Source organism: Sarcophilus harrisii, chromosome 2 (assembly GCF_902635505.1).
Source record: "Sarcophilus harrisii chromosome 2, mSarHar1.11, whole genome shotgun sequence".
Classification (NCBI taxonomy): Eukaryota; Metazoa; Chordata; class Mammalia; order Dasyuromorphia; family Dasyuridae; genus Sarcophilus; species Sarcophilus harrisii.
The window spans coordinates 269,289,576-269,303,935 of NC_045427.1; the positions used below are offsets into that span (position 1 = coordinate 269,289,576).

At 34.0% G+C, this 14,360-nt stretch overlaps 1 protein-coding gene and 1 long non-coding RNA gene across 5 annotated transcripts in view; one reads left to right on the top strand and one right to left on the bottom strand.

The window, feature by feature from the left end:
- Window positions 1–14,360, bottom strand: part of AKAP6 (A-kinase anchoring protein 6) — a 560,862-nt gene that overhangs the window by 88,645 nt on the left and 457,857 nt on the right. For all 4 annotated transcript variants that reach the window (XM_031952248.1, XM_031952249.1, XM_031952250.1 and 1 more), the window contains exons 10-11: window positions 7,158–7,304; window positions 3,889–4,113 (exon numbers count right to left, since the gene is read on the bottom strand). In XM_031952248.1, coding sequence (XP_031808108.1) covers window positions 3,889–4,113; window positions 7,158–7,304 — 372 coding nt within the window. The remainder of the gene's footprint in view (window positions 1–3,888; window positions 4,114–7,157; window positions 7,305–14,360) is intronic.
- The window catches only part of LOC116421560, a 38,546-nt gene continuing 34,877 nt past the window's right edge, over window positions 10,692–14,360 (top strand). Inside the window, exon 1 of the long non-coding RNA XR_004231963.1 lies at window positions 10,692–11,357. This is a non-coding gene — a long non-coding RNA (uncharacterized LOC116421560). The remainder of the gene's footprint in view (window positions 11,358–14,360) is intronic.

Below are 14,360 nucleotides of genomic sequence, written 5' to 3' on the forward strand. Positions count from 1 at the left end.
AAGTGTTATAAAATAAGAAAAAGCATTCTGGGGAGAGGGAAGGAAGTAAAGCAACAACAAAAACCATGATAGCAGTCAACATGTTTTTAGACTGAAATAATCAAGTTTTCAGTGATTTTCTAATGAATGAAAGAATCTGAGGCATTCCCAAAGGCCTCAATTACTCCTAAGGAACAAGTTGCTATTGCTGTGTTTGTTCTTTGAGATTTGGCCTCCCTAACTCTTCCAAAGGCCATGAACCTGCGCCTACTCCTGAACAGCAGAAAAGCTTTAATGCTCTTTCTCACCAGTCTGCATAAGAAAGGTATTCCTCCCTCCCTTGGAAACCTGAGCTCACCATATTAATTCTGAACTTTATGCTAACACCAGACTTTCAGAAACTAACTACACTGCTCAGAACTCTCCAAATCAAGGGAGTTTACTAGCCTTAACCTCCCTTACTAGCTCCTTTATTAGCTTAGTCCCCCAGCAACAAAGATAATAGGCATGTATCACCTACATAACCTCAGGGAACAGTTTATACAATCAGAATCTCTCTTATACCCCTTTCCTAGTCTCTATTCTCACTTTTTCCTATTCTCTAATTTCTAACTTTCCTTCCTTTTTGGTTGGCCCTTCTACTTAAACAAAGTATTTTACTACATCCTATATATAGCATCCTAAATATTGCCAATGAAATAAATATCTTGCTCCTTGCTCACTTTTTGATCTACAATTATTGTGCTGGTTGAGATTTTTTAAATTACTAATAAAAGTTAATAGTATATATCATACCTAGATTATAGTGGTCATGACAACAGGATTCCAGTTTTAAAATGTAAATAGCTATTACTACTACTACACATCTAATTCTTTAAAGTTGGAAGACTGCTTTACTCATATTAATTCATTGAATTTCACAGAATAATGTCTATGATGTAGACATTACCTCTCTTAATCTCATTTCCTCATTCATGAAATGAGCAAAATAGCACCTACTTTTCAGGGCTGCTGAGCATATTCATGAGAATCAAGTATTTGTGAGAATTAAATAGGAAGTTATGAGTAAATATATTATTGTCATATATGTTACCTATCTCAAGTATTTTTCAAATTTTACACTATTATATAAATGCTATGATTACATGGGGATAACATTATCCCCATTTCGTGAGTAAGAAAACTTAGACTTAGAAACATTAAATTATAGGCCCATGATTAGAAAGTGATTATCCAGACTAGAATTGGAATTTAGATCTTGACTACAATTCCAGTGTTCTCTGCCACATATAGATTTAAAACTAATTATGTATATAAGCAAGCCTATACAAAAATGTAGCATTATAACTTTTAAGAAGAAGTTAAAAGTCACTTTAAATTAACCTTTTCTGTTAACTGACAATCTAGCATATTCCTTAAAGTATACCAGAAGTCATATAGTCCATAGGTATATTTCTAAAAGCAAGATTCAGTTTCTGTTTCCTGTAAAAATGTAGATTGCTGTTTAAAAAAATGTGCAGCTTGCCCTGACAAGGTAGTTTCATTTAACGTATTTGATTTTTTTTTTTCATTCAGTATCAAAGATAGTAAGTTTCTGGCCAAAGTAATATGATAATCAATCAACTAGCATTTATTAAGTACCTACTATGTGCTAGACATTTCAGGTTCAATTATGGTTATATAATCAGGGGGAGTATTCTTTCCCATTGGACATGTTGTTATGCCACAGTCTCTTTGAACTGTTCTACCTCAGTTTCCCTGCACGAGTTTCCCTGAATTGTTCTATCTCAGTTCTGCCTCAACCCCCTTAGTTGTAAAACCCCACCTCTGGTTCATTACCATTTGCTCTAGGGCTATAAATTGCTAATGTGAGACTCAAGATAAGGGGGAATTCAGACTTCTTGACTCCTTCCATCCTCAAGAATTTACTTCTGTTTATTCAGACATCCTGACTCTGGCTTTGGAGTAAGAATTTATGGCCTCCCCCCATTCTGACAGAGCCAAATGGATCTGTGAAGAAGTTTCCCGCTTCTTTCCCCTTCCTTTGTTTGTAAAAAAAGATATATAAGATTCTCCCATACATCGCTGGATTTTTTGACAGTCTCGTCCAGCCCTGGGACCAACATGGATCCAATGGATATCTCTCCATTTAATATCGAATTAGTCTCTAATCTCTGTCTGACTGGATAATTTGTAGACGAGAGTCCTGTCCAGTCAATTATGCACTCCAATTAATAAAATATTAAAAACTCACTAATCTCTCTCCTGCCTCAGTTTCTCTGGCATTATTACAATGTCTGCTATTAGCAATAGGGTAGTTCAAGTCAACCTACCTATCCAAGAGTGAATTATGTGTAACAGTCCAGGCAGAGTTGAAAACTGCTTAGAAAATGGAGACATGTTTGCTTGGCCACTGAAGGCATTTTCCCTTTCTTCTTCCTCTTTAATGCCCTTCAAGTTTTAGAAAGGAACCTAAGCATCTGTTCATCTTATCCCACAATAGAAAGAGGTCTGGATTTGAAGTCAAATCACTTTATCACTTACTTCCTCTGTGCTTTTGAGCAAGTCAGAACCTCTCTGTTCCTCAATTTTCTTACCTGTTAAATGAGGAGACTAGAATATTGCCCAACTCATGACAGAGAAATAAACTATATTTTCATACATGGCTAATGTAGGCATTTCTTTTGCTTGACTATACTTATGTGATACAATGCCCCTTCCTTTCTTCTTCAGTGCACAGGGGAAGGAGGAAAAATGCTTAATGATTTTTTAAAAAATTATTTTTATTTTAATTAAGGGATTCAACTAGATGAATTCTAAGGTTCCTTCTATAGTCCTGTGATTATTTGATCTCATATATCCACTACTTCAAATCCTTATCTTCCTGCAGAAAATGGGCAGTTCAGGTTTATTCCCTGTAGATTTTCAAGCTTCTTCACCCAGCATGCAAAACCATATTTCTCATCTTGGATCTCTTATAACACTTTGTATCTTTCCTAAGCATGTATCAGGTATTATTACTCTTATTAGATATATATACCTGTAGTCTTCCTTACTAGATGATATGCTTCCTGAGAGCAAAAACATTTTCATTTATCTCTATATCTCTTAACAGGACACAGCAGTATGTACCTCAAAAGCAACTTAACAACTAACTGTTCATTCAACTGAATAGGCCAGAGCCTATCCAGAGAGTTTTATATCAGAAAATCAGATGAAAATCACATTGTTGGCATCTGTGTTTGCAAACTGGTTTAGGCAGTATAAGCCTACATATTAGAACCGCCACTACTTTTGATTTCACTCTGTGAAAATAATATAAATAAAATAGGGGGAAAATACCTTGACTAAAGAGGAATAGCTTGCTTTTCACATAGACACAGTTATAGTATTACCATTCTCATATTTAGGTGTACCTGATGTTGGGAATGGTTTCTGTTTTGTTTCCTATCTCTCCAAAGAATCAGCCTTCACTGTGTGAAACTCTATTACCTTTTGTCCGCATTACTACCTTACAGTAAAACATTTGCCCCTTTCTCATTTCATTTTTTTCTGAGTATTTTTAACAAAAATTATGTAGGCTTTTTAGTTTTTACCAAGGATCACCGTTCAAAAATCCAAATCATTTTCTTTTGACTTAAAAAAAAAATTCTCAGTCAATACCCATTTCTCACCTCTGCAACAGGCGCTCTGTTCTATACTTACATGCATATGCATAGAAGCTATATACACATGCAGACAATATGCAGTATTCAGTATCAGAAACATGGAGGATATCTTTGAATTCAGGGATAAATTTAAGTGCACAGTGATGCATAGAGAGAGGGTGTAATATTTTATGTACTTGATAAATATTTCATTCTTACCATAAAGAAAGCTTTTTATCAACTTTGATTGTTTTTTTATTACCTTAAAGTATTGCAGTTGTTTCTCAGTATTCATTGTTCCTTCTTTTTCTTGTCTCAGGCAGGAATTGAAGATGAAAAGCTCTGTATCTCTCAGCCACCTCTTCAGCTCTTTGATCCTGCCCTCCAGCTGCCTTACCAGGCTGCCGCTTTCAGGAGAGAGTAGGTCACGTGGACCTAACCCACTGTGCCCTACCATTGTGTCCTGGATCTTCTCTCCTAGGGTTTTCTAATGCATCAGATAAAGAAACCATAGATTAGCTTTATGTACCAGAATACATCACAGGTTAGTTAGCAACAAGAGCCACCTGTAAGACATCCAAATGAATTTTTCCAGTTTCTATTGACATTCAGTCAATTTCAGTTTTGTTATAGCTCTTGAGGCTTTCACACTAAGATGGTGGGTGTTGTCTTGGCTACATGTGTGGATTAAGAAGACTATATTCACTTGTATTTTCTTTCCACATGAGGAAAACTTGGCCCAAAAGTCCACCTCCCGGTCACTGATAAGAATTCATTAAGATTCTCAGGACAGAGTTTACAGACAGAGAACCTCTGCATAAAATTTTCAGGAGCTAGAAGTCTAAGTTTAATCGATATACTAAAGAGGCCAAGGATAGATTGTGCATGGAGAATTAAATTCCTTTTCTGTATTGTGAAAAGCAATCCCCTAAAGCTCACAGCTAAGGTGAGCTCAGAATGGGCTGGGCCTCCTCAAAGCTATTCTAGATTTTAGCTGATTTGTAAATTGCTAATTCCACTAACCTATCTACAAACCCTCACCAAAAACATCAGATTCTCTTGGTTGTAAAATAATAATAATAACAACAATAATAATAAATACCCAATTCACTATACTGGTATTTTGTTGAGCTTAAACACTCTGTCATGAAGGTGTTTTTTGAATGGAAATGGGATGCTTTTCTGTTGAAAACACACAGTTTGGAAAATCAATAGGATTTGATTTATAATGATAAATTAAACCTGCAAAAATAAGCTTTAAAACACAAATAAAATTAAATCAACAGACATTCATCTGCTGTGTAGTGTTCTGTAAATAGCATCTTTAGGAGATCATAACAGCAACATCGGCTTTCCTGGCAACACCCTTCCATTTTCATGGTGCAAATATTGATAATTTGAAGACCCTCAGTGGAATCCAGATTTAGCTATTGTTTTTATGCTGTAACAAAAGTGGCAGCAGGAGGTGAAATCAATGCCCTTGGAGGGTAGGGTCACAAAAAAGAATTTATTGCCACTTTTTTGTTCTGGAACAGTTTGCAATCATAAATTCTTCATAAACAGAATACTTCAGAGAATGGTCCGTCTTCATAAATATACGACAGAGGACATCAATTTCATTTAATTCACAATTTGTGTCAGCACAGCAGATGCCAATGCCTGCCTTGATAGGGTTGTTTAATATGCAATTGAGACAGAGTAATATGCAGCACAGGGGACAAAATTTCACAGATTAAACTGTACGCACCACTGACATTTCATTCTAATGTATTTCCATTCCACACTGTTCACCTTAGATGAAAGTAATATTAAAAACCATATCCCTCTATTTTACTATTGTTAGAAGTTAAAATCCTTGTCTTTAATTTTTTTCATGCCAATTAAAATGTAATCATGCCAATTAAAACAGTATGCCTACTGTTGTTAGTTTCTGCATAGGTTCTTTTTTTATTATTAAATTCCCCCTCTCCGAAATTCCCTCCATCAAACACTACTTATTATACATGAGAAACTAACCACTTCTTTTTTAAAATCTATCATAAAAATGCTTAAGGGATAGCTAAATATTCTATTTTATTTTAAGGATCAAGTTGTGAATTTTAAAAATTTGTTAAGAAAGATGTACTTAACATTTCCATTTATATTATAACTGCTTTTAAAAGATTATTTATTGGAGGTTCATCCAATAGCTATCACATTGTATTATGGTCTAATAACTGAAATGAGTGCATTATTATGCTCCCAATCAAACTAATAAACATATAAAGTCACTTTTCTTGTCTGATTTTTAATGAACTACCTTTTTTAAAATTCCATAACACATTTGCTTTATTAGAATCCAGAATGTGCAAAAATTAATGGAATCTGATTAGTGGATTCATGGTATTACTGAATGAAATACTGTCAATTACTTTGAAAAGTATTGAACCAATAGGTAACAGGAAAAACTTTTAACATTTCAAGTCACCTTGCATATTTGCAGATTCAATTGAATTTGGATGAGCAAACAAAGATGTGAAATTGCCATTATATTAGTACACAGGCTAAACATGCCATAAACCAAAGCCTGTGATTTCATCGTTACATGGACAGCTTTTTATTTCCTCCAGTTTTAGGATTTTTTTTTTAAAGGAAAAGGGAGGCAAGCAAAATTATATTCCCCAAATGAATGTCATCAATATGAAACAGCTATAGCTAATTATTTTAAGTAATTTATCAATTTATCTTACCATTAATTTATGTGAAGGTATTTTAGAAGCAAGATAGATTAAAAAATATAGCTTAACCTCTTTCTCAGCTGTTTTCCAAAATAGGACAATATTGCCTCCTACAAGTGCTACTACAGATATTTAAGTAACAGTTACTATATTGCTTTTTTTTCCCTCCAGATTTCTGTATCTCAATTTTTGGCTGAGACCCAGCACCTCATTGTGTGAAATGAATTCCATGAAACTTTTAAGGAAGCGTTTGTTAAAAGTAAGCTATAATCTGGGACACAAAAGAACGGTTTCTTTAATTCTGTGATTCAGATTTTCAGATTTGAGCCCAATTTACATCTTTGTTTTGGAACCCTGAGAATGACTTGAAATCTGTAGTGACAACCCCACTTTTCATCTTAAGGGTACAGTAAATAGTTAAATGGTAGATGTCTCTAACATGTACCTTCAGAATAAATTCTATTAACATTCACTCAAGCATGACAGTCAGTGTATATCAGATATACTGTATTATAGTTGACTTGGTGCATACCCATAATACATGGCATATTTTACTTACTTTTTATGTATTAAAGAACTAAAATTATTAAAGTCAGAGAGGAGACAGGCTTAGAATAAAAAAAAAAATCAACAGGAGAGGAAAAGCAGGGTTCTCCCCCCTCATAATAGCATGAGTAGCTTGTTTGAATTGTAGGTAGTGAATTGAAAGGGAGAGATATTTGTGCCTCAAATTAGAAATCAGACAGATAGAGTACTTCACTATACAAAAAAAAATGTACACATAACCTACAAACAGTAATAAAAATGCAAATACCCCAAGCAGTTCCCATTTTTCATTAATTGAATCCACTTTTTCAAGGAGATCGTTTGGTAGTAAAGCACCACCTTTCTTCAAATCTTCAACCTTCCTAAGCAGCGCCATCTTTTTCGGATGCCTGATTGACATTTCTACACTGTAGCGCTAAAACAAAAAGAGAGAGTTATCATTAAAAGTGTTGTTTTTTTTTTTTTATCAAAATCTCATCATCATTATTATATTGCACATTCTTATGAGGAGCCAATAATTTTGTGTTTCCATCCTTAAAATAATGTTATTTTATATTTTTGTTCTGAATGTCAATTTTAATAAGTGCTAGGCAAAACTATTTTAAATTGGATAAATGCTATTCAGTTATCACAATCAAATATATATCTTATATTTTAAATATAACAAATACATGAAAAGAATCGAAGATCTAGGGCTGGAATTGTCCATAGAGTAGTTTCCTCTGGATTATTTGTAGATAAGTAAGAGTCAGTATTTGAATAGAGGGCCTTTGAATCCAAACCCAAGTGTTCTTTTCACTATATAATACTGTTGTAGTAAAAAGAGTTTTATATATTCTGGAGAATGGAAGATCTGGGTTCAAACCTTGTATCATATGGTAAGCTTAACCACCGACAGGCCTCAAGGGCATTTAAATTTGTAGTGTTGACTACTTATTTGAATAGAGTTATGGGAGTTTCCATATTGGCCACATCAAGGGTTTAATTTGTTAAAAAAAAAAAAAAAAGTATAAATGCATATGTGTATACATAAACATGATATGCATTTATACATTCATGTTTATAAATACAGTCATAATATCAATAAGCTTTTATTAAGGACCTACTATGCGTAAGAGATATCTCCCTGAGATACTGTTTTTAATAGGCTCAGTTTTCCATTGTAGGCCACAATAGTAAGTGCAAATTAAAGTTATAATTAAAAATAATAGATTGTAAAACTGTGATTTTATTAACAATTTGTAGAAAATTTTGTAGAAAAATTTTGGTGATTAAACCTTCCAGGACTAAGTATTTCCCATATAGCTCCAGCCCCATTGTCCAAACAAAAATTTCCATGAAGATCATATGATTCAATATCTTATTTACCTGACTTTCAATATAATGACTTGCCTTCATAAGCTGGGATAGAAATAAGGGGTAGGGAAGGGGAAGTAGAATGGAAATGAGTAATTTCAAAGGAAAATAGCATGGTTCTTCCCCTCTCCCCCCAAATTGCTGTAAAATGTCTCAAAAAATCATAGTTGGCTACAGTACCACTTTACCCCCAAAATGTAGGTTGAACAACTGATATACTGCCAAGTGAGTCTCTTTAGAAATATATTTTGCCAGAGGTAATGTAAGTACTGTATAATATGATAGTTACTATGGTGACTCCTCAGATATCACAACTCAAATAACTTCTTAGCTAGAAAGTCCTACAGAATGCACATATACAATAATTATGCCGAATTCCCACCCCCACCCCCAACCAGTTTTCTATAAAAACAGCTCTAAGCATACCGTATCTAGATTATGGGGGGAGGTGTAGAAAAAGAACCATTTACACATTTAGTGCCTACCTAAAATGAAAATATACACCCTAAACTTTGTTCATTCTTCACTTCCAAGTAGTTGATATTTTTTATCTTTAGTGAACTAAGAAGAAAATATTAGTGGACCCAAGAAAAAATGCTATGAAGTGAACAAAGAAGTTAAACATTAAACCAAAAAATCCAAGAATCACAAAAACTTGAGTGCATTTATTCTAGAACATGACATGCTTTTAAAAAAAAAAATGACTGGAAAGAGCTTCAAAGAAAATAAAAAAGGTGTGAATTGACTGTCAGCTAATCGAACTTTTAGCATTTGCATGCATATGTTTGCATACTCTTAGTTTCATATTTTAATCTTTCATTTACACTAAATATGCATATCATTTGTATTATGTAAACTTCACCAAATGTTAGTCATTTGTAGATCATAGAACAAAATGTTTTAAATGAGATTTTAAGCATTTCATATTATTTATGAATGTTTATCAGGGTGTCAGAGTACCCCAAATTACATGAATATGCATAATAAAAAAATGAAGACTTGGCTTAGGCTTTTCATTAACTTGGTGGGTGATTCACAGAAAATCTAGTTCATGACTTCTAAAAGGAGATGATTGAAACAACTGCTTGACTCCAGCACTATGTAACTAAATTGTCCACCCATTTTTATTGGCTATAAATGCTCAACAAGTATTGCATAAAAAGCCAGCTAGCTTCTCCATTCAGCCAGAATGCTGATTGGAGGAGATGAAAATCTGCTTTATGTAATCAGATTTCTATCTAAAGATGATGTCGATTGAAGAGATTTGCATAATTAATTCTGCAAGCCTACATAATATGGGGGTTGGTGGAGGGTCTGTTAGTCAGGCACAGAAATCCTGTTTAGGTTACTCTTTCTCTGATGCCAAGTGAATTAACAGACAGAGGGAGTCCTCTAGCTGTGTAAAAATGGAGCAGACTGGACCAATAGTATCTACATTTATCTGTGAATAAGTAATGTTATCTCCTGCTCTTCTAATAGTCCCCTTCCCAAAATTCTAATGCTTATTTTTAATATTATGAATTCAGTAAAAAGAAAAAATAGATCGGTATCATTCATAATAATGATATTACAAATTTTTAAAGAAATGTTTACCTTGAGACACACTAAAATAATTTTTTTCATGTGGTACAGCACAAATAGCCACTAGTACAACCAATATCAAAGATGATTATATGTGAAGAAATAAACTTGTTTTGATGTATCCTTTCTGTCTCTTGTCACTGTATAACCTAGTATAAATAACTTGGTGAAAGGTGTTGATTGATAGACAATGCCTTCTAACTATAAAAAGTGAAGGGATCCAGTTAATTGTCAGATGTATTGGTATGTGAATGAAAACCACTAGCTTGTCACTTATAAACTTAAGGTGAAATATTTATTTTAATTTTGAAGAGCTCTGAACCTCAAATCAAGTTATGATTTATTTCCTAAGGTTCTAGATGCTAATGCCTTTGGGTAGGTTGTTGGGTTTTATTTTTATATGGATAGGTATAGGGGTAGGGTGAGAGTAGATTGTGAGTTGCTGCTGCTGCTGTTGTTGTTTTGGCATTTACTTCTGTCTCCAAGATTTCTAAAAAAGTATTCACAGAAGGAAATTAGCTTATCAGATGTATCAGTCTGGATTGTCCTATCTCTAGTAGGACTATTTTATCCGGTGGAGAGAAGATAATTTAATCTTCATATTCATTCTTTCCATGGCAGTAAGTGAGCAAAGGCTGCCCCCATTGTGTCCTGTAGTCTGGGGATATAATATAGATGATTATTCAATGGCCAAAAATCAGATTAACAAAAGTTAAAGTCAGATGACTGGTCTCAACTACTACAGTAAATAAAATACATAATGTTTAATTTTGTCATAGCACCTGCTATTTAGCCTTCTCTGACCAACCAAAAATAGAAAAATCAAAAAAGGCCAACTGAAAGAAGAATATTTATATTATTTAAATATGTTTGCAGCACCACTTCCTTATTTTGCTTATGAATCTACTAACAGAATTGGAAAAGACCTAAATTAAAGTGAAAGGATATTCTTCCTCATACCTTCTGTCCTGTGCCAAAAAAGAAAAATAATCAAAAGGGAAACAAAAACTCAGGCCAACTAATTGCAAAAAATGTGAACTGAAGAAGTTTGGCCAGTTCTCAGTCACTCAGCGACTATGCTTTGCAAACATAAGGGCTATCGGGGAATTCCAAAACAAAGAAAGCAAAAAAACAGGATTTTCTGAAAGAAATATTTTAAGAAATGCAAGAAGACTTGATTGAGATAACTTTTTTTGACACTTATGCTAAAGGCTGCTTTTTTCTAAAACCTTTTTTTCCTTTTTTTTTTTTTTTTTTTTTTTTTTTTTTTTTTTTTTTTTTTTTTTTTTTTTTTGTATGTGTGTGTGTGTGTGTGAAAAATCACACCCGAAAATTCTGCCCAAATGGAGACTGGAACAATGCCTTGAAACAGTGTTAATTGTCACCATGGAAACCAGAAGAATAAGCCATTTTGAAACTGGTATAGAAGGCACACATTGAGCAACTCAAGCATTTTTCTGCCTCCCTCAATGTTAAAGAACAACAAGATGCCTAGTCACTGAGAGGTCAGAGAAAGAAATCATCATGAAAGGTTTGTACATGCTCACTATCTAGTAATTTAAACACACATACACACACACACACACACACACGCACGCACAACAGCAACAACAACAATTGTATACAGTTAATGTCATAAGATTCTCTATCCAGAATAACCTTTCTGAAATAGAAAGATCATCAAAAGATGGTCAGGATTGGAGTATGGATTCTACCCTACAGCAAAACTTCAGGGCCATATTATGTGAACCTTGCCCCCAAAGCTCCCTGGGAATTCTGCCGTTGTAATAAAACTTCAGAAGAGGAAAGAGAAAAGGCTGCATGATGGAATTCAAAAATAATGCTCTAAAAGCACACAGAGAGATTAAGACATCCATTGTAAGACTTTTGTATGGTGCTTCTGTTAGTTATACTGAAAAGAGACTAGACATTGCTGAACACAGAGTGAAGCTATGGCTACAAGAGACAGAAGGATTGAGAGTTTTCTTGATTATTAGAACAGGGTTATGTGTTGTCTGGCTTGGGGAATCTTATTCTGACCCCTCTGCTTATAACCAGAAGAACACAGCACTTTACATCGTGAGTAATTAAAATAAGCTACATATTCAGCATTTAAGTAAAATGATCCAAATATAACTTTAAATATAAGATCAATTTTTAAAAAAGAAAAAAAGACAAGATGTCCTTGTTAGAATGTCTATGTATACCTAATCATGTCTGTCATTCCATACTCCAACATACAGACACTAACTATATATAAGCTTGGCTTGTGTACAAGAATATACATGCCATATAGATTTTTTTGGAAATCCATTTCCATTTTATCCATTAACAAATATGTTGTAAAAACAAAACATCTAAGTTTTGGTCGAATCAGGAAATATACGTACAAAGATATTACACAGAAATATGGATATTTGTCTGGCTATCAGCTATCTATACACTCTTACATTGTGCTTTCTGGCTAGTGTTTGCCCTCTTCATGCAAGGCTTCATGGTGGCCCCTTAGGAAGCCCATGGCTAATGCCATTCAGTGAGGAACAAAGAGTCTTTTTATACAAAAGTCCAGGGTCCAAAGCTCAGCTGTATACAAGCAGAGTGCAGGAATCTGCTAGAGGCCAGTCTACCCTTCACAACACTTCTGTGGTTTCTACCTTTTTATTTTTCTTTCTTTCTTTTTTTTTTCAATAACACCAATACTAGGCATTTTATAATCTATGTTAATGTTTCAGATGCTGCCTTTATAACTAAAACTTCGGGAAGACATTCAGAATGGAGGAAGGGTGTTCGAACTAGACAAATAAGAGTCGTTATATCTTACAAAGTTCTTGTATTTTGCCATTAGCAATTTATGGCAAATAATTGCACAGGGAAATTATAAAGACTCCTACAATTGTCCTTGTAAATTAATAATAGGCTTTCTTGATTGGGATAAATTTGCTGCTGAGCCTTTGGAAAAATTAAAAAGTGCAATGTCATTTAAAATTGCCAGAACTCGTACAGCAAATTACATCTGAGGTTAAGAATTGAGTTTTTTTCCTCTTCCAGCTTATTCCATTTGCATGATCTGGAAATCATATTACATTGGCCATGTATTGTTAATTGGACATAGATTGCATTATCTTTAATATAAATCAAACTACAAATATTAAAATGAATTGCAAATTCTCTAATAGAAGATCATAAAACAATCTTTTTTAAAGTATCTCCCATTAATAATTTAATTCCAATTATATCACTCAGAAAACTCAAGCAGGAGACCTGGCAACTTATTTCCATGGTCTCTTCTTTTTCATAACAAATACCAAGGCCTGTGATGTTATTTTTAAACCTATCCAGAGCAGAATTTCAGTGCTACATTAAAAATAACCACCACCCCCCAAAAAAGGGGGAAAAAAACAACCTCTCAACTTCTTATGACCTTTTTTTTTTTTAACAGAAGCCACTGAAATAAGTCCTTTGAAGAAAAGATTCCCTAAGTTGAAGAACTAAATGTTGAACACGCAATGAAAAAAAAAAGAGGCAATTGATCCTCAGCTTCTGCTTATTTAAAGAAAAGGGGAATCTGGCCATTTAAAGTTTCCTTTAAATTTAATATCTTTTTTGAAGCCTTTGCATGCCCTTTAATGAGTTTATATTAAATATTTAATACTGTTTAGGGCATATCCACTACTACCAAAAACAGCTATATTCCCAGCAGTCCCACTGTTTCAGGCAGAGGGCTTGATTGATCCTCCTAGCCTGAATTGAGTAGAATGAAAAGAAGCAGTAGGAAAATAGCTGCAATCATTTAATGCAGATGACCTCTGACAGGCTCACAGCTCTTCTATCTGAACAGAAATTTGCATGGGGTCTCTGTGCAGAGGAACAATGTAACCTAAATGGTAGACAATCTTTATTCTAATGAAGTGGGTGTCAAGGTCAATGTAAAACTGCAATGATAAATGGTGCACCACTAGGCAAGAGAAGTTGCAGAGGCATTGTAGTGCTTTCACATTAATTGAAGACTGAAATGCACCAAGTGAAAAGCACAAGGCTCTCTTTTCACTATAATGTGTTCATGTGCCAATGCTGAAATGATTTCTTCAAGATGGCTCGCCTGTTGACATGTATCTTGCTGCAAAAATAACACGAATTTTAGATCATGGCTCCCCCACAAATGGACAGTTTTAGAGTTTGATTTATCCCTAATATTGCATAGAAATTCAGAAATCTCTATAAAATATCCTAAAACATAAAGTCTCCAAGACAACTAGTCTAATTCAGAGTTTCTTTTTGGCGGGGAGAATGAGGGGAGTATTTAGTGGACCTCAATTTAATTAGTTTCAAAGAAGCAACTTCTTGGAGAACTCTTCATTAGGATGAACTAACTGTAAAGGGGGGAGGGAAGAAGAGGTAGAAGGAACAGTCATGTTTTAATATAATGATTTTTCTCATTTCTAAATGTTCTGGTTAGTTGATAGTTAAGATCTTCAGGTGTTTTTTGTGCTGAACGCAGTTTTAACTAGGAAGGATTAGATTTTATAAAGGAAAA